Source organism: Protomyctophum parallelum (genome assembly GCF_964188405.1).
Source record: "Protomyctophum parallelum genome assembly, chromosome: 1".
Taxonomy (NCBI): domain Eukaryota; kingdom Metazoa; phylum Chordata; class Actinopteri; order Myctophiformes; family Myctophidae; genus Protomyctophum; species Protomyctophum parallelum.
The window spans coordinates 26679006-26704529 of record NC_139697.1 but is presented as its reverse complement, the minus strand read 5'-3'; the positions used below and the strand labels follow the sequence as shown (position 1 = coordinate 26704529).

At 42.5% G+C, this 25524-nt stretch overlaps 1 protein-coding gene across 1 annotated transcript in view; it reads left to right on the top strand.

Annotated features, from left to right (window-relative positions):
• Positions 1–14113: 14113 nt before the first annotated feature.
• Positions 14114–25524, top strand: part of LOC310865065 (gamma-aminobutyric acid type B receptor subunit 1-like) — a gene marked incomplete at both ends in the record, with an annotated part of 50539 nt that continues 39128 nt past the window's right edge. The window contains 3 exons of the mRNA XM_083774046.1: positions 14114–14144; positions 15226–15290; positions 18732–18870. Of these exons, the coding sequence (XP_083630172.1) occupies positions 14114–14144; positions 15226–15290; positions 18732–18870 (235 nt within the window). The remainder of the gene's footprint in view (positions 14145–15225; positions 15291–18731; positions 18871–25524) is intronic.

Below are 25524 nucleotides of genomic sequence, written 5' to 3'. Positions count from 1 at the left end.
AGCAGATCATGAGAGTAGAAAGCAGGGACATCAAATATCACAGTCAGGAGATTTGGGACTCATTGAAAGGGAAATGGATTTTGACGAGAAGAAAGCTCTACGGGGTCAAGATAACCTATTTAGTCACATTTGTGAGCTGTAATATGAATTTGTATGTCTCAGTCGGTATCAGTATGCCCTTTGCGAAGGCACAGTCCCACATTTTGGGCTTTAGCCTGTGTTTTGTTACAGTATATGTAACATGCGCTGCGACGCGTTGAGAGCTTGTAGATCAGCTATTTTCGGGGCGCAACCCAGTACTCTTTATCTAGTGGAGAACTGGAGATGCAGTGTACGACATGGATTTCTAAACAAATTTGTTCAAGGCAAAATACTGTGTTCAAGTTTGCAAAAAAGCAATTCTCCTGAATGCTGCCTTCCGGCATGGCATGGAAAGGAAAAGAGTGGCATTTTGCATTTCTTTCACCATGTAGTAAAATGCTGCATTCGTGGTCTGGAGAGGGCAGTTGTTTTACAGATGGGTAAAAGGGCAGGGGCTGAAGCCCCCTTTGATGTCTATGTGTGCACGTCCCTATGGTGGGCGGACATTGAAAGCTGAATCCATAAAGACGTATTGACTGGATAATGCGTGGAGTCTTATTGGATTGACGTCAGGGCGGGTTTTTCCGCTTCATCCCCGTGATGTCTGGTCACGTCTCAGAGCAGCTCTTCTCCCTCCTTAACTTTCAAATCCCCCGTGATTTCGGGCGGAATGAGAATTGACATTTCGGAGTTTTCTCAGGATCAGGAGATTTATCTGCAGTGGAGGAAAGGAAGGGATGGCGGGCGTTTTCTCTTCTTAACAGCCTGCAGATAAAAAGCGCTGTTGATACGAAAGGCCCCGGAATATTGAAACCCTCTGTCCCTGGACTTTGTCTGCAAGAGGACCTTTGATGTTGTTGCTCAGTCATCAGCAGAGAATCAATCAAGCACCTTTGATAACAAACATTCATAAGTGTGTGAATTGTTATTCACAGAGTTCTTTTCTCATCAGTGGATCTCTCTCTTGTGTCACCATGGGACCCTATAGCTCCTTCCTGACAATTGTATGCAGTAACAACAATGTAACAATGCGCTCAATCATTTTGTTAATGCTGTTAACTGGCATCATTATTCAGTGTTGGCAGCGTTCTAATCTTAATTACCAGTGAATGTTGTGCTTGCGTGCGTGCGTGCGTGTGCGTGCGTGTATGCAATGTGTTATGCCACTGGGACTGTAGTGATATTACTCTTCTTTTTGTTGCTGCTAAAGAGCACTGATCCATGTTATGATTGATTCTAACATAAACATCACTACACTTGTGCAACCTACGTAAAGTAATAACATTTATTTTCCTTGTTGTGTGTGTGTGTGTGAGGACATTGTTTTTCAGGAGCTCTTTGAGGAGCGCCAGCCTGGCTTTTGAAATTACGTCACATGTCAGTCAAGTCTATGGACTTTTAATCTTTGTTCAGGGCAGCAGTTAAACAAACATTGATGACGTGAGACGTCATGTGGCCGATATAAATATATCTTGTGACTGATTTCGTTCTATTATACAATAATAACACACTGTATTCATGTCTTGTAACGTAATTATGGTGGCGGTGAATCTTCAATGAATGTGGCAGCCACAGTGGGCGCCCCTCACTTCACATGAGTGTGATTTGTTTTGTTTTGTTCCATTTGCAATTGGAAATAACAAGAGTCCGTGAGGGCCAGTGATGAAATGTCAGAGGTCACCAGCTCATATACTCGCGGCTGTGTGTGCAGAATTATGAGTATATATTTGCTTAGGGTTTCTGGCCATGACTGAATGGCTTGCACAACAGCCTAAGGCTTGGATATTAGTCCAGATGGCTCGATCAATTCGATACACTTTTGATACAGGTTTAATATTTGATACAGGTTCCTATATACAGGTTTAATGTTTGTTTTAAAAAACCCCAAGGACCCCTCTTTGAGAACCACTGTCCTACATTAAGGGTAAACAGAGGAGACCATTATTGTCATGATGGCTTAAATGTTGAAGCCAAAGGAAGAGGAGAGTGAGGGAGTGTGCATGAATGGTTGCCTGGCAACAGAATTAGCCAGCTTTCAGCTTTCGTTTCAGTCAAAGGGGTAGATTGCCTTCTGCTTTGTGTCCCCAAGTGTCACTTGTCACCACTTGTTTGTATGTACAGTATGTGTATACATGTGGGTGTGTGTGTATGCTATGTGCTGTGCTGTGCTGTGCGAGCGTGCGTGCGTGTGAGCATGCGTGCGTGCGTGCGCACACTAGTAGCCTACTCTCGGGCATGTGAGAAGGGAGGGATTTAGTGTGTATGTGGGGGGGATCTGTCTGTCTGTGTACCTGTTGTGTGCATGTGAGTATGTACAGCACCGTACTATCTTTTTGTGTGTGTGTGTGTGTGTGTGTGTGTGTGTGTGTGTGTGCGCGAATACACCAGATGTCATTATAATTGACAGCAGAGAGGTTTATCTATTGGAAGTTGGCTGTGCTTTTGATTCAAGTTTAAAAGAAGCTTTCCTTGCTAAACAAGTAAAATGTCAACCACCATTATACAACTGCACGTGTCAGCTCATTGTTTATATTTGGCACCCTGGGCCATGATGTCCACAGGCTGGTGGTCAGAGGCTTGAGGATTATGGGGTTGTCTAAGTGTAAAGCAATGCAGCTCGCAACATACTGTTCAATCTCCTCCATTATAGGCAGTCGGTCTATTTGGAGGAGAAGGTGCTTTTTTTACCCATGATTTTTTCTTCTCCCAGGTGTTTCGAGTGCGTGGGATATCAGAACACCTGTGTGTGTGTGTGTGTGTGTGTGTGTGTGTGTGTGTGTGTGTGTGTGTGTGTGTGTGTGTGTGTGTGTGTGTGTGTGTGTGTGTGTGTGTGTGTGTGTGTGTGTGTGTGTGTGTGTGTGTGTGTGTGTGTGTGTGTGTGTGTGTGTGTGTGTGTGTGTGTGTTCTGTGGATTGTTTGTTGCAACAACAGGTCTCTTATGTATTGTGAATACTGTACATCTCTGTCCACATTTATATTACTCATACTCATACTGTCACATACAAAATGTGTGTGCATTCATACTCGCACCAGTATTTACTGTATTGTGTTGTTATGACTCAGTAAATTATGTCACACAGACGGATTGTGTAGGAAGCAGATTCACCAAACTGGATGTAGGTCGGGAAATATACAGAAATTAACTATAAGGCTTCAAACGGTGATCCTCACACTTTGTACTTTACATTCATTTAAATCGGTGTTCTCAAACATTTTCATGTGAAGTGCCCCCAAAAATATATGTAATTGGCCTCCGACCCCCATCTGAAAATATGTTGTTCGGTCTTACAGGAATCCGATCTATAAGCTTGCAACGCGTCACGCTGCAACGCGTTGTGAGCTTGTGTAAAATGACTTATACTGGATCTCTTGTCCACTAGTCCCCTCCTAAAAAAATTGTCTAGTTTATTTTATTTGTTGACGAATTTTTTAATATATTTAGTCATCATAGCTTAGTTTTCATTTAGTCTACGAACATTTTTCGTCTTAGTTTTAGTCAATGAAAACAATACTGCATTATACTTAACAATACTAATGACCATAATCCCCAGCATACTAGGGGTGGGCAACTCTTTTTTTGATTCTTGATCAATGCCATATCAGCATTATATTTTATGATCAAAATATACATCTGTTCAACAGATTTTGGTTCCCATGTTCATAACAACCTTTAATTGCTTCTTCTTTTGAAATATTTTCACGTCAGGACATTGTAGTGCTGCCAGAATTGGCCAAAAATGATATTTGAATATTCCTTTTAAAACACCACATGTATTCAAATGAATTTCGAATGATTTCGAATGTTGAATGTATATGATTTTAATATGAATATGATATGAATATTGCAGCCTAATATGCTGTAAAACTTTCTCTATCTTTATCATTATGGTCCGGTCCTGTATGGTAAACTCTAACTGGAAATAAGAAACATGGAACACAATACTACAAAATCACAGGAGAACAGTAAAGTAAAACACTAAATAACTAAAAACCAAGAAACACATGAAAATACAAAACATGTCACGGAACGTGACAGGTTTTAGCAGATGTTGACTCAATTCAATTATTCAGAAAAACAAAATTACATTAAAAGAAAAAAATATCTTGACTGTGTTTATGGTCCTTTAAGAATAGGTCATTTTGCTTCACCACCTATTGAGCAAATGTACGGTCTTGATCTATTGACCATTTCACACAGTATCCATTTTACTCTAATGTCATATTTCACACCCCATTGGCATTGGGGGTGTGTACAGTACTGTTCCTTGGGGCATGTTTGGCAGTCAGAGAGAGAGAGAGAGAGATTAACTAACCCATTCTGGACGGGAACTAGAGTTCTCATCATGAAAATTAAGGCCCGGCCCTATACCCACCCTAACTGGGTCGGCCCGATGCTCTAACAATTACCATAATGTCAGACCTGAAAAAAATGAAAAATGCCATTATATGGCCGCGGTGCCGTGGATTATTGAGACGATCGTGTCAGAGAATGCACTAATAGTCTAGTCGCCGAAATAAAGGATTTATGTAACTCACGTTAATTGACTGATAATGTTCCATTTCCAACATTATGAGCATTTGCGCCTGTCGTAGACATGCGCAGAGCAAGTTCAGTCAGGGAACCTCAGTCAGCGCGCCGGCCGTTAATTGGGCCACCGCAGCATCAGGCTCTCATCCACATGATTCACTCAGCCAATCACACGCTCACCCCATCTCATACCGGCTACTTGAAACAGAGGTTTGCATTCCTCTGCCTTCTTGCTTGCTTACTGCTGTTGTATCAGCGTGCTGCTGTCATACAACCTGCGCTCAATTCTGCTTGCTTACTGCTGTTGTATCAGCGTGCTGCTGTCATACAACCTGCGCTCAATTCTGCTTGCTTACTGCTGTTGTATCAGCGTGCTGCTGTCATACATCCTGCGCTCAATTCTGCTGCTGCTGCTGCTATACTGTATACCCGTGCTGCTGTATACAAGTGCTCACCCACCTCCACCCCAGCTACCACCTGTCGTTTTGGATCTGCTGTTTAGGTACGGGGGATTCAGAGTCCCTATGGTCGGGACTGATGCGCTTGACCTGAGTACCGGTACCTAAAAAGCAGATCCAATACATCGCCAAACCATAATAAATATATTATATTCAATAAATATATATATTACATCCTCCTTGAGTTGTCTGACTGAACTAATGGTTTCCAGCAATTTCCAGGGGTGAGTAAACATCTTCTGAATCAAAGGAGCAGCGATCCTCTGAAGTGACGCAGTTAATATATGTCCAATACTGTCTGTCCCGTTAACAAAGTGCAACTTTTTCATCATTCACCGTTGTGCAACAGAAGCTCTGTTACAGAGCTATACAATATTATGACAACTGTCAACTTGGCTATAATCTACTAGGTTACTGTATAGTTTACATTAATCATTGCCTCTCAAACCCAAATACCACGTATAATGTGCGTTGCCTAACCAAAAGAACAGACATACAAATGATCAACATGCCGCTCGATGGCGTGTCGAGTCTGTCGACAGCTTGCAGATCTTTTATTTTGGGCAGTGGGCACACGAGGCGCTACGATGGGGAAATTAAATAGCTATACAGCGCGCTGCGACAATTTGGAAACCAAATAGCTGTAGCCTACAGTGGACTGTAACATTGCTTGGTCATCATGTAAATATATTAAGTGTATGCAGGTGCTTTCATAGTTATATGGAGCATTTACCGTGGTGACTGGTGAGTGGTGACGTTGATTAGGTAGCCTAATCTAGCTTATTCACCCACCTGGGTTCAACGAGATAGCAGAGCAGGCAGCAGTGGCCGAACGGTTTGCGAAGCGGTCTTGATATCGGAAGGTCGCTAGTTCGTATCCCCGGACCGGCACGTTAACATTACCACCGCTGAAGTGCCCTTGGACAAGGCATTGAACCTCTACCATGAAATGTTCTATGAGCAGGGCCTGGCTGTAAACAAGTTCTTGAGCTTAGTCCAGTTACCCTGGGTAAACATAGTACCTTTCCTTTCCAGTGTCTCATTAAGCCAGCCCTGACGTTCCCAAAACGAGCTATTGCGGATGAATCGATGGTCTTAAATACTTAAAAACATTTAAGCATATGGCAAGTTAAGTTATATAGTTGATGCTGAGCAGTAAGCAGCTCATTTGGTTGGCAAACCAAAGGCCAGACAGCGGTAGCAAGTTCAACAACCACAGTTCTATTCTGTCACTTAGGTGCGCTTCTGCTGATCATCGCCTCCTCCTCCTTCAGTCACATAATAGTATAATAGCCTAAACTGTAAAAGTTAATCGCCAACATTAACCAGCTCAGCCCTCTTCATATAAAATAAATACATTACACAAACAACAGAATTGTCTTTGAATATATTATTATTTCAGAGCGAACATTTTTAACTCAAATCTTTGCTTCTGAGGGGGTCACCTGGAACAACATATTGTCAGTCGGCAGCCAATTACATAATTATAGTTTTGGGGTCCTTGACATGAAAATGTTTGAGAACGACTGACATAGAAACATGGGGGTTTTCAGAAAACTGTTAGGATTTAGAAGGCTTTTGTAGAATTGTCCTCAAGTCTAAATGTGTTAAGTGTATTTCCTTCAAGTTCACACCCCTATGCCCAAAATAATGTGCAGTATTTGTGGATTTCATCTGTCTGTCTATTAGCTCTATATTCTGATAGTATTCATTGCTATAGTGTTTGTTCAGTTTCCATGTCTCAAACAGAACGTGCATTTTCAGGTCAGAATACAAATGTTATCCAATCAGATAGAGTACTCACACAGGATACAGATTAAACAAGTGAAATTGGAAGTGGCGACACAAAGAAATGAGCAAACAAAATTGTAATTGGGACACTATAAAAAAAGTTTGCAACTCACCTGATCTTTTTTGAGCTGGAGAGACAGCTGGAGACTGAACAAACACTAACAATGAATACTATCAGAATGTAGTGCTTTTTGTTTTAACCAAAAAGAAAATCACTTACCCTACCTTAATGTATAGGCCTATTTTTTTAATATATACTGTAAATAGATAGATTTGAATTATATAAATAGTCTTTGAATGGATTTCCTCGTCTGAAGTGTCTTGACAGACACGCAGCAAATCGGCAAAAGTCAACATTCATTTGATGCTGAATAAGGAAATGAAGAGAAGATAAAGTCACAACATTTCCACGCCACAATGCTGGCGATGTGCTTGGGGAACAGCCCTGAGTTGAGGCTCTACCTGTACTGTACACTGCAGCAGAACAGTTCAGCCAGCAGCCTGGAACATTCCCATAACAGGACACTCTACACTCACACAGTCATTTGCTCATTTCGCCCTCTGGGCTAAGCGACTATAAAGGCGATGGAACACTCGTATGGTTATCCCATTTAGACCTGATTCTACAAATCCTGACAGTTTTCTGAAAAACCCATGTTTTTATGTCAGCGGTGCTCAAACTATGTCATGTCAAGGACCCCCAGAATTATATGTAATTGGCCGTCGACCCCCATCTGAAAATATGTAGTTCCAGGGACCTCCAGAAGCAAAGATTTGAGTTAAAAACGTTCGCTCTGAAAGAATATATACTCAAAGATTTGCACCACATTTTCACGTTTTTTCAAAAATAGCAGATCTGCGCTACGATCTTAGATCTACTATTTTTCAATAGCTAAAGTATAACATAATGCTTAAAAAAAGGGGGGGGGGGGGGGGTTCCCGCCCAGAATGCGTTATAGCTCTGTCTTCTCAGCGCAGCATCGCGGGGGTCCAGAGCGCAGCTCAGGCATGACTGGAGGCTACCTCTATTGTTTAAGACGAGGAGGTGTTTGAAATTCATTCCCCCGTCATTTCACGGCTGATTGAGTGCTTGTAAAGTCAATGAAAAGCACCATTTAATCAAAAAATCCAATCTATTCATTCAAGTTCAAGGGATTGGGGGGGGGGGGCATATAAAAAGGCAAAACGTATGGATGAGGCAAAGCCTTTTTTTCCCCCTCTCCCAGGATTTATACAGTTAGCTATAGCAGCAGGTTGAGCAATGCAATGGTCCTCTCCTCGGCTGTCTTTTATCACTCTGTCACTCGTGGGTCCTGTGTGGGCCTCGTGTGGGCCTCGTGGATCTGCATTTGTGACCAGATTTGACCTGAGAGCCTTCCATCGTGCAACCTCAAGCTTTTCACCAGAGGAGAAAAACTGAATTTATTTATATTTTATCCAAAATGAGTTAATAGCACAGACAGACTCTTCACATACTGTACTAGAGCATGTCTGACATAAATATCAGAGCTGAAATCGTAAATATGTAATAAATGCTTAAACATGGGTAGCTAGGTGTAATGTTACAGAGTCCACAGAAGTGAACGTTTTCAAGCCTGTTTTCTCAACTCGCTGTTTCTCTGCAAGACATTACTCTATAAGCCACATCTCCAAAACTGGTGGGTCAAACTGAACAACCAATATGTAAATTTGAATCTATGATTCCCGAAAACCCCCGAAAATTAAAACAAATCCAATGGCAGTCCCTCAGTCAAATTTGGACTTTGGATTTGGATTTTTAACATTTGTGAATTTGGTAACACTTTCTATAAAGCCCATATCTGTAATGCATTTATAAATACCTGCCGAATGCATAATAAAACAGCCACACTAAGAGTTATGTCTTTATAATGCCTCCATGATATCTTAAGTCAACAAGGTCAGATATCACAATAATTGCTCATAATTGCTCTCTCCGTTTTGTATAAAAGACTATAATAAGGTCTCATGGTGCTTTTCTGTAACCATTATTGTTGAAGAGCGTATGCTGTATGTATGGCATGATGTCTTTATGATAATAAGTACTCTATATCATTGCTGCCGGCAGGAACCTCTTATCTCTATATTTACAGTAGCTAGCCCCTCCAATAAATGGCTTTTGAGGATTACGTCGTATGGCGGTCAAGTCTATGAGATTTTTAAGGTTTGTTTTGGGCAGTAAATGACGATGTAAGACATCATATGGTCAATATAAATACAACTTGCGCCCCTCGCTTTAATTAACACAAGTGTTTTTTTGTTGTAGTTTGTCATATTACAGTGTCACACAAAAGTAGCTGATATACAAGCTCAACTGTATTTTCGCCTATTATGGCATGCCCATTGCCCACACTATAAGGTGACTATAGGGTTCTTGTGGTTAAAGTGGTATTTCTTCATATAATTGGTCCTCACTTATGCTCATTAATTATAAGATGGCACCATTTCTCTGTCTCCGTTGGTGGGCTGTGTGTGGACAGCAGAAAATCTGTGTACCAAATGTCATTGCCAGTGGGAATAGGAACTACAGCTTGTCTCTTGGGGATGGGAAGTCCTGCAGTCCTTGGGTGGCAGTGCTGTAGAAGGAGGGTGGTACTGGTACCAGATCGCTCCCTCTAGTTTTGTAGCTGTCGCTGTAGTGTCGCTCATGTATTTTAGGTAATTAGTCAGATATGCAATATGCATATTTGACACAGACTTAACTGTGGGCATTGAGGGCAAAGTCGCATTTACTATTTTGAATATTAATCCTATTTTCTATTGCTTAACACCGTCTCTTACCTGGAGCCAACCCAGGCTAGCAAAATGAGATGGAAAAAGGTGGGCATAGCATACATGGGCCCCAGGCCAAGAAGTAGTTGAATTAGGTTTGAAACTTGAAGGGCTCCATCTTGCGCCACCCTTATCCCTGGACCCGTGGGAGCATCGAGGTATAACATGGGCTGGCGTTGGCACAGCATCGTGGTATAACATGGGCCGGCTGTGGCACAGCATCATGGTATAACATGGGCCGGCTGTGGCACAGCATCATGGTATAACATGGGCCGGCTGTGGCACAGCATCGTGGTATAACATGGGCCAGCTGTGGCACAGCATCGAGGTATAACATGGGCCGGCAGTGGCACAGCATCGTGGTATAACATGGGCCGGCAGTGGCACAGCATCGTGGTATAACATGGGCCAGCTGTGGCACAGCATCGAGGTATAACATGGGCCGGCAGTGGCACAGCATCGTGGTATAACATGGGCCAGCTGTGGCACAGCATCGTGGTATAACATGGGCCAGCTGTGGCACAGCATCGAGGTATAACATGGGCCAGCTGTGGCACAGCATCGTGGTATAACATGGGCCAGCAGTGGCACAGCATCGAGGTATAACATGGGCCAGCAGTGGCACAGCATCGAGGTATAACATGGGCCAGCAGTGGCACAGCATCGAGGTATAACATGGGCCGGCAGTGGCACAGCATCGTGGTATAACATGGGCCGGCAGTGGCACAGCATCGTGGTATAACATGGGCCGGCTGTGGCACAGCATCATGGTATAACATGGGCCGGCTGTGGCACAGCATCGTGGTATAACATGGGCCGGCTGTGGCACAGCATCATGGTATAACATGGGCTGGCTGTGGCACAGCATCGAGGTATAACATGGGCCAGCAGTGGCACAGCATCGGGGTATAACATGGGCCAGCAGTGGCACAGCATCGAGGTATAACATGGGCTGGCTGTGGCACAGCATCGAGGTATAACATGGGCCGGCTGTGGCACAGCATCGTGGTATAACATGGGCCGGCAGTGGCACAGCATCGAGGTATAACATGGGCCGGCTGTGGCACAGCATCGAGGTATAACATGGGCCGGCTGTGGCACAGCATCAGGGTATAACATGGGCCGGCAGTGGCACAGCATCGGGGTATAACATGGGCCGGCAGTGGCACAGCATCGAGGTATAACATGGGCTGGCAGTGGCACAGCATCGAGGTATAACATGGGCTGGCAGTGGCACAGCATCAGGGTATAACATGGGCCGGCAGTGGCACAGCATCGAGGTATAACATGGGCCGGCTGTGGCACAGCATCGAGGTATAACATGGGCCGGCTGTGCCATCAATTTAGAGTCTAAATTGATGCCGTCTGGCCCGCCATATATACCTGTAGTCCTGGGGTCCTTGGTATGAGTGATTCATTTAATTATGAAGTGTGATATTTTTTTCTTTTTTAACAATGTATTTATTTTCCTTTTTTACACACACAACTGACAATACAAACATACAAAAAACAACAATGAACTGAAGTGTGATATTTAGGCTACACTCAAACGTATGTCTTTTGACTGTTGATATAAGACTTTGAGGCATTATCAAGGCATAAAGTAACACTTATAATGTATAATGTATGCATTATGAAGGTACATGTACTGTAACATGTGCTGTGATGCATTACAGATACCATCATCTGTGTTAAATATATATCCATTTGTAACTCTGAGAGTGCAAAGTCTGTAAACACTCGAGTCAAGTACACTTCACTGTGTATGGATGGACCACGTGGAACGTGACTGCTGTGTCATTCCTTCCATTGAAAAATAAACAATCAATCTCTTCAACTCTAGTTAATTTACGCCCCCTCTCGCATCGTCAGGGATGAAGTGGTCTTAAACATCCCGGAGGCTGGCACCGGGCCAATCATCGACGTAACCGGGTTAATTTCATACTTCTCAGGGTCAGAGCCCTCCCCGTGCCCGAGTACTGTACGTGACTCACTGCAAAAAGCCTGTTTAGAATATCACAACAGACAACACAGACGTACGGTCTGTCGTTACGCTTCACGTCTACTGCATGTCTCTGTTGGCAACTGTTGGCAAGTGACTAATTGTTTTGTGTGCAAATATGTCGCGCTCTTCATTTCTGCGCCTTTTTATCATCAGTCTCTGCTCCCAGTTTTCAGTCTGTCTGCCTGCCTCAATATTGTTTTATTTTTGTATTGTTTAATAGTATAGCTGCTGTGTCTTCCTTCCATTTTCTGCAACCTCCTCCTGCTTTGAATACATTTCTCCATTTGTCTTTTTCCTGCAGGTGGAGGGATGGCACTGTCACTTCTTCTCTTAATAGCCTCCACGTTCCCCGCGCTCACGGCAGCTGTGCACAATACATCTGGTAATGACTCTGCTTATCTTTAACTGTGTGTTTTCCACGGAACATCCCCCGTTAACTTCTGTGAGGGACGATGCACTTTTACTGTGTGTGCGTGTGCGTGTGCGTGTGCGTGTGTGTGTGTGTGTCAATAAACAGAGCCAAACAGTCAATAAACATATTGACAGAGCCTGTCAGTGTTATTGAATATGTGTGTGTGTGCGTGATGCAGTGTCCTCGCAGCATGTGTGTTTTATAGCGTGTGTGAGCATGGCATGCTTGTGATATAAATCTACGTATATATCTAGATTCTAGATGAAGTTCAAATAGCCGAACTACAAGCTCACACAACGTGTCAAACGTGTCAAAAAACGCAGATCGGCTAGTTGAACAATTTTAAAATGTTTTTCAAAATAGTCAAATAAATCCAATGAAGTTTAGGGATATCTGGGGTTCCAAGAGGCACTGATGGAAATAGGGCATATACTGTATTATTACACTGAGCTCTGCATGTTTATTACTGTTCTGTTTTGTATTGGATGCTTGTCTCTCCTGTCCTTTCCTCGTCTGTTACGGCAGTCAGACAGCTCCTGGGCATGAAATCGCTGCCCTGGGGGGTCCTACAGCTTGTACAGGACAAGGCCCATTTCACAGACCCTAACAACCATGCAGGCTTGGCAGGCAAGCCTGGCCGGCACCGTGTTTAAAAAAGCATCTACAACCAATGTGAACTGGGAAGGGGGGGGGGGGGTCTTAAATAATGGATATTCGCTGTAAACACACAGCTACTGATTATCATCCTTTCATATCCCAGGCTTATGGCTTCGATGCTAATGCTCAGAGGCAGATGTCAGATCCCTGTAATACAGACATAAACCTGCCATCAGATTAGGGGAGCTGTCACCACCATCCCCCCCCCCCCCCCCCCCCCCCCCCCCCCCAACCCTCGCCTCCCCTCGCAGACGGCCGCCCCTCCTTTGTGCGATGCACGGAGGCCGCTTGTTATTGGAATCACGTCCGGCCGCGTTTCCTGCCCTCTGGTGAGAAATGTGGCGAATGTTTAGTAATTAGGCGGCTACACTGTGGATGAACTCGCCTGTAATCTGGAGGCCAGATGTAGTGTCCTCAGGGGAGTGTGAGAGAAAGAAAACAGCAGGCAGACATAGTGCTGCTGTTTATGCTCAGACACACATGGGAATCATACCTAATGTTATGGAGGTGTGAGGGTCGCTCCGGTCAAATGACACGTTAACTGTGTACAACCAACCCACTGTACTTCGTCGTATTCCGAATCGCAATCTGGGAACCCATTAGATTAAAAAAAATAAAAGGTCTTGAGAAATTAGACGAATAGTATAAATGGCAGGTCTACAACATGTTGTGACAGGCGTTATGAGCTTGTAGATTTGGCTTCTTCCAAACATCATTGAATATTTCTGAACATTTCCATGACCCAGAATAGGGATGCCAGGTTGAAAGTGGGTAATACTTTCTGAAGAGCTCCATTGAAACTGGTTTCCCAGGGAAAGATAAAGACTGATTGCTCTGCCTTTGTGTTTTAATGAAATAATGACAGCTGTATTATGGGTGGTGTGTGTGTGTGTGTGTGTGTGTGTGTGTGTGTGTGTGTGTGTGTGTGTGTGTGTCGTGTGTGTGTGCGTGTGTGCGTGTGTGCGTGTGTGCGTGAGTGCGTGCGTGTGTGTGGCCAGATAAGCGGCTCGAGGTCACTTCCAATGTACATCAAAGATAGGTTGATGTACCCATCAAAGACTATTTGCCCTTCTCTCTCTCTCTCTCTCTCTCTCTCTCTCTCTTCCTCCTCTCTCTCTCATGCACCCTGGCTGTCACAGTGTCACTAAAGTCTCTCTCTCCCCCTCTCTCTCTCATGCACCCTGGCTGTCACTATAGTCTGCTCTTCCTGAAGCACGTTTAGTATGCAGGAGTCTTTTGCACCTCCTCCTCATCACCTTGACTGTAGTGTCAGACCGTTGAAGACGAGTCTCCATGTCCAGACTAGAATAGCAATGATGCTCGATGGGTTTTTTCGTCGACTAAAACTAAGACGAAAACTAAATTGGAAACTAAATGGAAACTAACCTACGATGAGGAAGAGACTAGTGGACAAGAGATCCAGTATAAGTCGACACTTGCATGCTGAAAATAGCCAAAATTTGCTGCCAAAAACAACACTGCTGCTGTACCTCAGTCAGTCCCACTCCTATTCAGTATAGGAGATGATGAGATGTTGCCTCTTTTGAAAAAGAAAAACCCACAATTTGTCACTTTTTTAAACCACTGCCCACATGACAATACATGTGCTTGTTTTGAGATGAGTCTCGACATGTTTGTTTGGTCTAGTGGTGGAGACAGCTCCAGTTCCAAATGAAAACGTAGCCGAGGTTGCCATCTAGTGGCCGTCTACGTGCAGTGTCAGAGTGGAACAGCAGGAGCTTGAATTCATAACCTGTGAGATGGAGTACACTGGTGGGCCTTCACAACTGGGCCCCCAAATAATTAGCATAACACAAAGATAATATTATATTAATTACAAAATAGAATAAAAAGTTGGCCCTTTTAACACGAGAGTTAAGAGAGGGCCACGAATGCTTTCAAGATTTATATAAGTGGGTCCAGATTTAAAAGAAAGTTGGGAACCACAGGCTTAATTTATACTCCCATTGTATGACGGTGCCGTGTGCCAAACATAGCAGATCTACAAGCTCACAACGTAGCATCGACACATTGTGAGGTTGCTTGTAGATCGTCTATTTTCGGCGACAAAGTGTAAATCAGGCTTAACCCATTCAGGATAGGAACCCCTTTTGGTGTTTTAAGCATTATGTTATACTTTAGCTATTGACAAATAGTAGCTCTACAAGCTCATAGCGCGGCACGTGAAAATGTGGCGCAAATCTTTGAATATATATTCGTTCAGAGCGACCGTTTTTAACTAAAATCTTTGCTTCTGGGGGGTCCCTGGAACAACATATTTTCAGATGGGGGTCGACGGCCAATTACATAATTTCTGGGGTCCTTGATATGAAAAAGGTTGAGCACCAGTGACATAGAATTTGACATAGAAGTCAGGATTTAGAAGACATTTGTAGTCGGTTTGTCAGGTCTTAACAAAAGATTGGTATTTTACATGAAGAGCATATTTATATACAGTATAGGAGCCTAGAGCTGAGTATCTTACAGTGTTTCTCGTTCTCAGGTTGTGCTATCATCCGCCCTCCTCGAGATGGAGGCATCAGGTACCGAGGACTGACGCAAGAACAGGTAGGAGAGAAGAGATGCCAAAATGATACCCTTTGTTTCTAACTCACCACAAACGTCATTGTTAAATATCATCCAACAGCCTCAGTGTTGGTTTCGTCGACTAAAACTATTGACGAAGAATGTTCGTCGACTACCTTTTTTCACTTACGAAAACTAAACGGAAACTAAATGAAAACTAAGCTATGATGACTAAAGTAAGCTAAATGTATTGACAATTTCGTCAACAGATAAAAACTAGAACTGCACTCTGTCGAGTGCATACTTGCTTGTTGCACACTAGTAGGCCATAAATGGCCAACTAGTGCGCAAGCAGAGCGCGCAAGTACTTTCGACCGCTACAAACTGTCAACCATATTACATATACATATACTATGTATATGTATATGTAATTTGTCCGTCCCAGCCAACCCGCCACTTTTTATGCGTATGAACCGTCCAGGCAAATTGTGCCTGATACGGCAGTGGTGCCAGATTACATACATGTATACACAGGAGCATTACCTTTCATCCTCCCAACACTAAAACATATCGTCATTACGTCACCATCGAAAACCAATTACACTCTGGCATTGGGTCCTTTAATCCACATATTTCTTACGCTAGTTATACATATACTATATATATTTTTAAGTTGATTAGCGGTATACTGTGGTTACTTTGCGCCAAAAAACGTCCCAGCCAACCCGCCACTTTTGATGCGTATGCAAATAAAACAGCAAATTTGTGCCTGTTTTGCTGGGACCAGATTACATACATGACCATATTTCTTACGTCATCATTGAGAGCTAGTCATACATATACACACCATGTACTCTGGTCCCAGCAAATCAGGCACAATTTGCTATTTTTTTACAGATTATATATATAGTATAATGTATGACTAGCTCTCAATGATGACGTAAGAATGTATGTAATCTGGTCCCAGCAAATCAGGCACAAATGTGCTGTTTTATTTGTATACGCATCAAAAGTGGCGGGTTGGCTGGGACGGTGCATACGTACCGGGCGAAAATATTACTTGCACGCTCTGCTTGCGCAAGTAACTACCGTAGGCTAAAATGGTAAGGAAGGAAGGGACTAGTGGACAAGAGATCCAGTACAAGTCATTATACACTTGGTTGCATGCTTAAAATAGCAGATCTACAAGCTCACAACTTGTGAGCTTGTAGATCAGCTATTTTCAGCAAGTGTATAAAAGGTCATTACGACGGCAACAAGGCCCGACAAAATACATTTTAGTCGACTAAATTCTTATGATATTTAGTCAGCTAAAACTAGACTAACACTAAAACATTCCAGGTGACTAAAATGTGACTAAAACATGTCTGGATACATATGAAACATATTTCTTAAAAATGTGAATTATGTGATTTTGTTAAGTTAATTAAGTTTAAATAGCTACATTATTGTGAAAGCAATCACTGCTACAGTATAGTGTTTGTTCACCAGAATGTCTTCGTGTCTCTCCATCTCTTCAGTAAACAGAACATTAATTCGTTTTTGATAACAATTTTATCCAATCAGGAGAGAGAACTCATTCCGGATAGAGCATAAACAAGTCAAACTTAAAGTGAAGACAACATTTGATCTGGATTCTTCAATGGGTTCTTAATTAAAATGGCATTTTCTGTTCATTAAAGGGAAGAGAGAGAGACAGTGAGACTCCTGTTACCCAACAAACACATGATACATAGCTTGCGGCGTTAGTTCAGTCAGATACACTTTCATGCTGTGCTGCTCATTCATATACTCAAGGGGTTAATATACTGCATTGCCATGTGGGTGTATTCAGTGTGTGCAAGACCCACATGTCATTCGCTGATATGGCAGTCAGCTGACCAATTGGGCGGGCTACTTAAGCTCACTAGACTGCATGCTTCTTCCTGCCTTCCTTCTGCATATGGTTCCTGGTTGTTAGTATGCACTTTTTGAGTGGTGCAACCACTCCTACAACCAGCTTGCAATGTCCTCGTACTTGTTTGTGTGTCTGTGTGTGTGAGCACGAGTATGTGACTTAATAATAGCAGTAGGGGGCGCCAGAAACAGTGAGAGGGGTAGTGTCTCTAATGAGAGAGAGTGAGAGAGAGAGAGAGAGAGAGAGAGAGGGGGGGGGGGGGGGAGAATTGCACCACTCAGTTCACACGTGTGTGATTTTTACTCCCACCGACACCCCAGCCCCACCGGTGGGTTCTGCTATTTCTGTTCCCTAGCCCAAACATTTAGACTCTCGTAGACGAATCTCGTAGACGAATCTCTCTACGAGAGTCTAAACGATTTACCCCCCAATATGGTTGGAAAGAGCAACGTTTGTGCCTCAAAATCACTCTTACCTTGCACAAATGCAAAATCTAAGCTGCTTTTTCTTTTGCCCCACTTGTTTGTGAGGTGTTCGTCACCATATTAAACGCGCATGCGGCTTATTTTTCAATAAAGGTATTTTAATCCACTCTGTCTCGGAATCCTCCATTGTTTTTGTTTTTTTTATAATTTTGTTTATTGGTTTTTTTCACAGAAGCATTATTGAAGTACTGAGTTTGAAAAATAATAATTAACATTAACAGCTTCTCTTAAATAAACCCCACAAGTATGACATAAAAGAGTAAACACATTGAATTTTTTCCCCAAAGAAAAAGGACAACAGAAAACAAGACAAACAAACCTTAAATACAAGATCAGTAAAAGTTGAAAAATAAAAGGCAGGAATCCTCCATTGTAAATGCGCAACAGAACATTGGCTGCACCCCAAGCGGCCAGGGTTCTCAACCAAGATGGCCGCTAGATTCAGAGACAGAGTACGGACAGAGTGGATTAAAATACCTGTTTTATTGAAAAATAAGCCGCGTGCGCGTTTAATATGGTGATGAACACCTCACAAACAAGTGGGGCAAAAGAAAAAGCAGCTTAGATTTTGCATTTGTACAAGGTAAGGTGATTTTGAGGCACAAACGTTGCTCTTTCCAACCATATTGGGGGGTAAATCGTTTAGACTCTCGCAGAGAGATTCGTCAGAATCGAAAAAAACCTCTACGAGCGTCTAATGTTTGGGCTATCTGTTCCCCATGGGAGGTAGTTATTGTATATCTACATATCTCCCTGTAGCAGAGCAGAACGCCAAGATCAAATATTATATATATGCACACTTGTATTCTCATTCTATAATAAATATTGGTTACATCTATTCGTGAGTTATATGACTGAAATAAGATTACTACAGAATATGGAGCTTTTACATTTTTAACAAACCATTTTTAGTTTTAACTTTAATTCATAATTTAGAAGACAATGGCCACTTTGTCAATAAACTCACAAACTGTGTGTGTGTGTGTGTGTGTGTGTGTGTGTGCGTGCATTATGTTTCTTCATGGTGTCTGTCTCCCTCTCCCGCGCTATACCCCGTGTATGCATCTGTGCACCTGTGTATGTGTGTGCGTGCGTGCACAGATCCGCAGTGTGCAGGTGCTGCCAGTGGACTATGAGATCGAGTACATCTGCAGAGGGAGCAGGGTGATCGTGGGGCCCAAGGTCAGGAAATGTCTCCCGAACGGCACCTGGACGGACCTGAGTCAGCGAAGCAGATGCCGTGAGTTGGCACACACACACACACACACACACACACACACACACACACACACACACACACACACACACACACACAGTGTTTTCCCTGCAGACACCATCTTTATCTTGCTGGTTGCTGCTCCTGTAGTACTACTGTGTAGGTCGATATGGATTTCCGGTGTTGCAGTTTAACTTGTGCCTGGTTTGTCTGGTTCCCTGGGCTGGCTTTGCGCGTGCATGAGCTGTCTTTCACAGCTGTTTCATAAAGGGGGCGGAGCTATCTTATATCTTCTCAGAGCTATCTTCTCGGAGCTATCTTCTATCTTCTCATTAAATATCCATCCGATTGTTTGTGCAATCTCACTTGTATGAAACAGTGACAACATGCACTTATAAAACACAGTTAGAATGATGAAAATTTAAAATAAATTTAAATATCTGTGGGAAGTGGGATTCGAACCGTCTTTGCAATGAACCAAAATAACCTGGGAAGCTGTGCGCAACCCATCACACTATGATGCGCTGACAACTGTTGTAGGAAACGATCTATTTGATCCTATGTGTGTCTGTCCAGGTGTGAACTTGGGAACAGTATAGTCACAGCATGCCATCTCATCTTGTGACTTTGGTTTTTTAACAAATATAACCACTCCGTTGAACTGATCAATGAATAGCTGTAGAAACAAGTCAATGATGTTGGTATAGTCACACCATGAAACACAAAGGGCCGATTCATACTCCTATTTCACCGCTGTTTCGGCGCTGTAGTGCCGAAATGATTTTGGCTCGTCAGAAATTTTCGGTAGCACCGAAGAGCCGACTTTAGGACCCTCCTTCATGAAACAGCTGTGAAAGACGGCTCATGCACGTGCAAAGCCAGCCCAGGGAACCAGACAAACCAGGCACAAGTTAAACTGCAACACCGGGACCTTTATGTGTGTGAGGAAACCGTCCGTCTCCATAATGTGAGACTCACTGCCCCACACCTCGCTCTCATCAGGCCAAACACTTTATTATCCCTCATGGGGAAGTTCCATGGCAACAAAATACAGAAGTGAGATGAGAGATGAGATGAGATTCAATTTATTGTCAATGTACAGTACAAGTACAGCACAGCGAAAAGTATTTTCGCATCTCACCAATAGTGCAAACATGTCAGCAAGGAGGATACATTAATTACAGTAGTAATGAACTGAGCAGTAGTCATTTAACCCATTCTGAACGGGCACCCATTTTGGTGTTGGCATCATGTTATGCTTTAGCTATTTAAAAATAGCAGATCTACAAGCTCATATCGCGCCACCGAGTGGCGCGATACGAGCTTGTAGGTCTGCTAATTTTGAAAAATCTAAGACACTTTTAGAATCTGATCTCAGGTCAGAATGGGTTAAATATTTAACTGTCAGGATGTAATAGACATTTTTAGAATCTGATCTCAGGTCAGAATGGGTTAAGTAATAAGTAATTAATAAATAAGTAATAAGTAATAAATAAGATAAGAGAGGAAGAAGAAAAAAACATGATCTGTCCTTATTGCACGTGGCCCAGTGCTAAACTAAGGTCCAGAGACCATATTCCACAAGTCCAGTGGCCATATCGCATGAGTCCACATAGTGTTACAGACTAGGATGAGTCTGGGTTGGAGGGGGGGCTGGCACTGGGGGAGGGAAAGGAGTGGATGAGGAGTTTAGGTAGATGACAGTGGAGGGGAAGAAGCTGTTCCTAAGTCTGCTGGACTTGGAACCAAGGCTCCTAAAACGTCTCCCAGAGGGGAGGAGGGCAAACAGACTGTGGTTGGGGTGAGAGGGGTCCTTTATTATTTTATGAGCCTTCCTCAGGCACCGACTGTCATAGATAGTCTTAATGACAGGGAGAGATGTTCCGGTGATGCGTTGGGCAGTTTTCACCACCCTCTGCAGTGCCTTCCGGTCAGAGGCTGTGCAGTTTCCGTACCAGACCGTGGTGCAGTATGTGAGGATGCTCTCGATGGCGCAGCGGTAGAAATTCCCCAGGATCTGAGGAGATAGATTTTCTTTCCTCAGTCTCCTCAGAAAGAAGAGACGCTGGTGGGCCTTCTTGACCAGAGACGCGGTGTTGAGGGTCCAGGAGAGGTCCTCAGAGATGTGGACCCCCAGGAATTTAAAGCTGTGTAAAGTGGTTATTTCTTTATGTCAAGGGACCCCCATCTGAAAGTATTTTGTGCCTGGAATGGAATGGAATCCCCCATACAAGATTTGTGTCATTCAAATGCACAAAGCACAACGCGTCGCATCGGGACACACATTGTGACACCGTCGTTGCTTGTGAGCTTGTAGATCGGCTACTTTGACAAAATTTGCCGATCCGCAAGGTTACAATGCATTACTTTGCGATCAGGGCCGGATCTACCCTCCCAAGAAGGGCCCCCGGGCTAGACAGGGCCACCCTGGGCTGCGTGGCGCCAAAATAAATTGGGGTATTTTTTTGTAAAGAGAGGCAGGCAGAGAGTGGCTGAATGAATGCAGCCACTCTCTGCCAGTAGCCAGTAGTGCACTAATGTAGTTTTACAGTAAAATATTTCACAATGTGCTCTATAAAATCACAGTAAGAAAGATGAGCAATAAAGAAAGAGTACAGCAAATATAGCTAAAATATTGAGGGTATTTTGTTTTTATTTAGTGTAATATTGGGAGAGAGAGACACAGTCAGACAGACAGACAGACAGAACCCCGGGCTGCAGCCCACCCTAGCCCAACGGTAGATCTCATTTCATTTCATATTTCTTTATTTAATTTCAGTTATGGTTTTACATGATTATATTCATTTTTTTTACATATTCCATAACAGAAAAGAAAATGAGCAGGAAGAAGATCAATCTTATTGATACCTGCCTCTATCTATAATTAAAAAAAAACTTCTAATTGATGCTGCTACCAACCATTCATTTTACATCACAATGAATACATCAAATAAAAAGACAAAGACAAAAGAACAGAGCTCAACAAGAGAACGGTTTGCGATGCCATTATAAGTTGTAGATCTGCTATTCTCGCTGATTTCTTTTTTTTACAACATGCCCAGCATATTAAAATTGGCACTAACCATTTAGGACTTAACTCACATTAATAAATACGACCTTACAGACTGTGTACATTTTTTCTGATTATATAGATTTTTTATTTAATCTTGGTCTTTTTTAATTTAGTTATTAAAGTCCTATTTGGTCTTCTGAAAAAGGTCTTAGACAACAAAATTTGACAATTTTAATATAGAATAGGATATGTTGGATTTATTGATTCTTTAACCTTTTGGTTCTTGGTCTGTGTACTGGTTAAGACAGGATGCTACTGGAGCAGTATACTTTATGGCCAGGTGATGTAAACTGTAGCAAGGGCCAACAATACACGTTTAAAACTCTGCCCACTGAAGGCTTGTGTTCTGTTCAACTCAAAGAGACCAGTGAGTACCAAACGGGTTTCGGAGGAGTAGCGTGAAAATACTCAGTTTTTGAGCTTCTTCGGTAGTGCGTACTGTACTGTGTTTATGAGCATTGTCTGTTTTTTGTTGTGTATTTTTTGTTACTGGCAGAGCTGTGTCACTGATATTGCCTCTTCTCTTGGCCAGTTCACACTGTGTAAAAGAGACTTCAGTCTCAATGTGTTTTTTACTGGTTAAATAAAGGTTAAATAAAATAAAAACAGTTGTTGCCTAGTGCTTTGGAAAATAGTCACGAGCACACATAGACATCAAAGGGGGCTTCAGCCCCTGCCATTTTTCCCTGTCTGTAAAACAACTGCCCTCTCCAGACCACGAATGCAGCATTTACTATACTAGTCCTTACCCGTTCTGATATATTTCAACTTGTATAATATATTTGTGTGTGTGTGTGTGTGTGTGTGTGTGTGTGTGTGTGTTTTTTTTTTTTTTTTTTTTTAAGATTTATTTATTGAAAATGCAGATATTAACAACAAGTTACAGAATCATGATTTCTTTTTTCTTTTTTTTTAAACAAGACAAGACAAACTCAAAAAGAAAAGACAAAAAACAGTAAAAACAAACCCCCCCCACCCACCCCCCACCCCAACCCCAGAAAGGAAAACTACACAGCTCTCATTATTCTGTATGTACACAACACCTCTTGACAGCAACAACTCGGATAAATACATGAAAATAACAATATAAATAAAAGAAAACTCAAACTAAATCAACCCAGAGGAGATATTGAAGGTAGAACCTCAAAGAACCTGCCCCATATCTTTTCAAAAGTGGCAGGCCTTCTTCTTACATTGTACAGTATCTTTTCAGGGGTACAGTATGATGAAAGCTCATTCAGCCAGTGTCTCTGTGAAGGTGATTTTTCAGATTTCCAATTAACCAAAATTATTTTCTTCGCAGCTGTACTGGCGAGTAACACAAAGTATGCTTTGTTGAAATTTGTGTTGATCAATGTAACGTCACCCAGTAACCAAATTCTTGGATCATGTGGTATTTCAACCTCTATGATATCAGAGACCGTAGACAAGATGAACTTCCAATAATCAATTAAAAGTGGGCAGTTCCATAACATATGTAATAGGCAGCCTTCTGTTATCTTACATCTTTGGCACATAGGGGAAATGCTTCTATCAATCTTGTGTAACCTAAGCGGAGTAAAGTAAGTTCTGTGAAAAATGTTAAATTGCATCTGTCTATGTTTGGTGGAAACCAGAACCCTCTGAGCTCTCTCTAAAATTATCTCCCAATCAACATCATCATAGGTGCATCCCAAGTCTGTCTCCCATTTATGTTTAATGTTCAATGTATTGTAAATTGGTAAATTATTGTTTAGAATACCATATATGGAGGAAGTTAATCCTTTAGTTGAGGTGATAAGGGTACAAAACATGTGATCCTCCAGGGGGGATTTTTCCGGGATATTCGGGAAATCTATAGATTTTGCTTGAATCCAATGTCTAATTTGAAGATATTTAAAGAGGTCATGGTTACGTAACTTAAACTTGGCTGATAATTGTTGAAAGTTTGATACTACATTATTGCTGTATAAATCACCCACAGTCCTGATTCCATTATTAACCCATCTCTGCAATACACCATCAGCTATGGGGTAAGGAATATTAGGGTTTTCCCATAATGGGGTCTTTCTCATTAGAGATGTATCTATCCCCAATAATTTATGAGATTCCTGCCATGCTTCAAAAGCGCTCAAGATAATAGGATTTTTAGTAAGTAAAGAGAGGTTCTTCTTCGTACCCAAAAAAGGTATGATTTTCAGGGGAGTTAGGCCCAGGTCTAGTTGTTCTATATGTAGCCACCTAACCTCACCAATCTCAGGGTGCAACCATATCCATAAAGGACGGAATTGCGAGGCCAAATAGTAACATCTAAAATTAGGGAGATTAAGGCCACCCTTATTGTAAGGGGCTTGGAGCGTACTTAATTTGACCCGCGGCGTTTTGCTCTGCCATAAAAAGGAGGAAATAATTGTGTTAAGATCTTTAAAAAACCTTTTAGTTATAGAGAATGGGATGCATTGAAATAGATAAATATATTTTGGTAACACTATCATCTTAACTGTATTCACTCTTCCAATTAGAGACAAAGGCAAACCAGACCACCTTAAAGTGTCGGACTTAGTCTTCTCCATAAGAATTAAGTAATTGTCTTTAATTACCTTATCCCGCTCTTTTCTGATATTAACTCCCAGATACTTGAACCCGCTAGGACATATTTTCAAAGGATCGATAAGATCCCCTACATTCAAATCTTGTGTATTTAGAGGTAAAACCTCACTTTTAGTTAGGTTGATCTTATATCCTGAAGCTGCGCTATATTCCCGTAAACACTGGAATAGAGGAGGGACCGAGTCAGCCAAGTCAGTCAGGTAAATCAAAACATCATCTGCATATAAGGATATTTTGTGCTCCGTTGTACCAAATTTCACTCCAGAAATCTGTGTGTGTTTTTTTTATGAATAAAAACAGCAGTATAACATGAAAGTATATTCTTACAAATGCATGGTAGGGAAACGTTTTCATGGCAAGAGCAAGGACCGCAACATTTACACTTATTAGCCCACAGAGCCCCATTTGAAAACTTTTGCAACCTGTGATGTTGTGAGCTTGTAGATTAGCTGTTTTCACCGGAGCGTGCTCTGTAGCCACTTCACGCTGTGAGTGTGTGTGTGTGGCTTATGTTCAAGACAGTTGTATCTCGTGTTGTGTTTATAGCGAACTGAAAACGGCCACGCGATGACGCACACATACGCACGTGCGCACACACAGCTTAAGTAGTTTACACACACGCTCACAGCGAAAGTAGTCTGCACACACACGCACGCACACACACACACTCACACACTAATCCAGCCAGGCAAGGCCGTTGTTGTTCAATGTTTCACATTAGGTGCAGGAAAGATGAGATCTGTAACTGCGCGACGCGCGTCGTCAGTGACCAGGCGTGTCACCCGCGTTTGGTTTGAAGTTATAATATGAAGTGACGTTCAAACATTTCATTGCAAAGTGGTTAAATAACCTTAGTAGGCTATGCGCCATGTGTAACAGCTGCCTGTCTGCCACAATGGTGCCTGCGCTGTTTTTACCCGTGTGTGGTTTGAATCGTCAATCGCCTGTCTGTGCAAAGGGGGAGGGGCCTGAGGTGGTGTACTGTGGAGCAGATCAGCGCAACTTTGCCCGTGGGA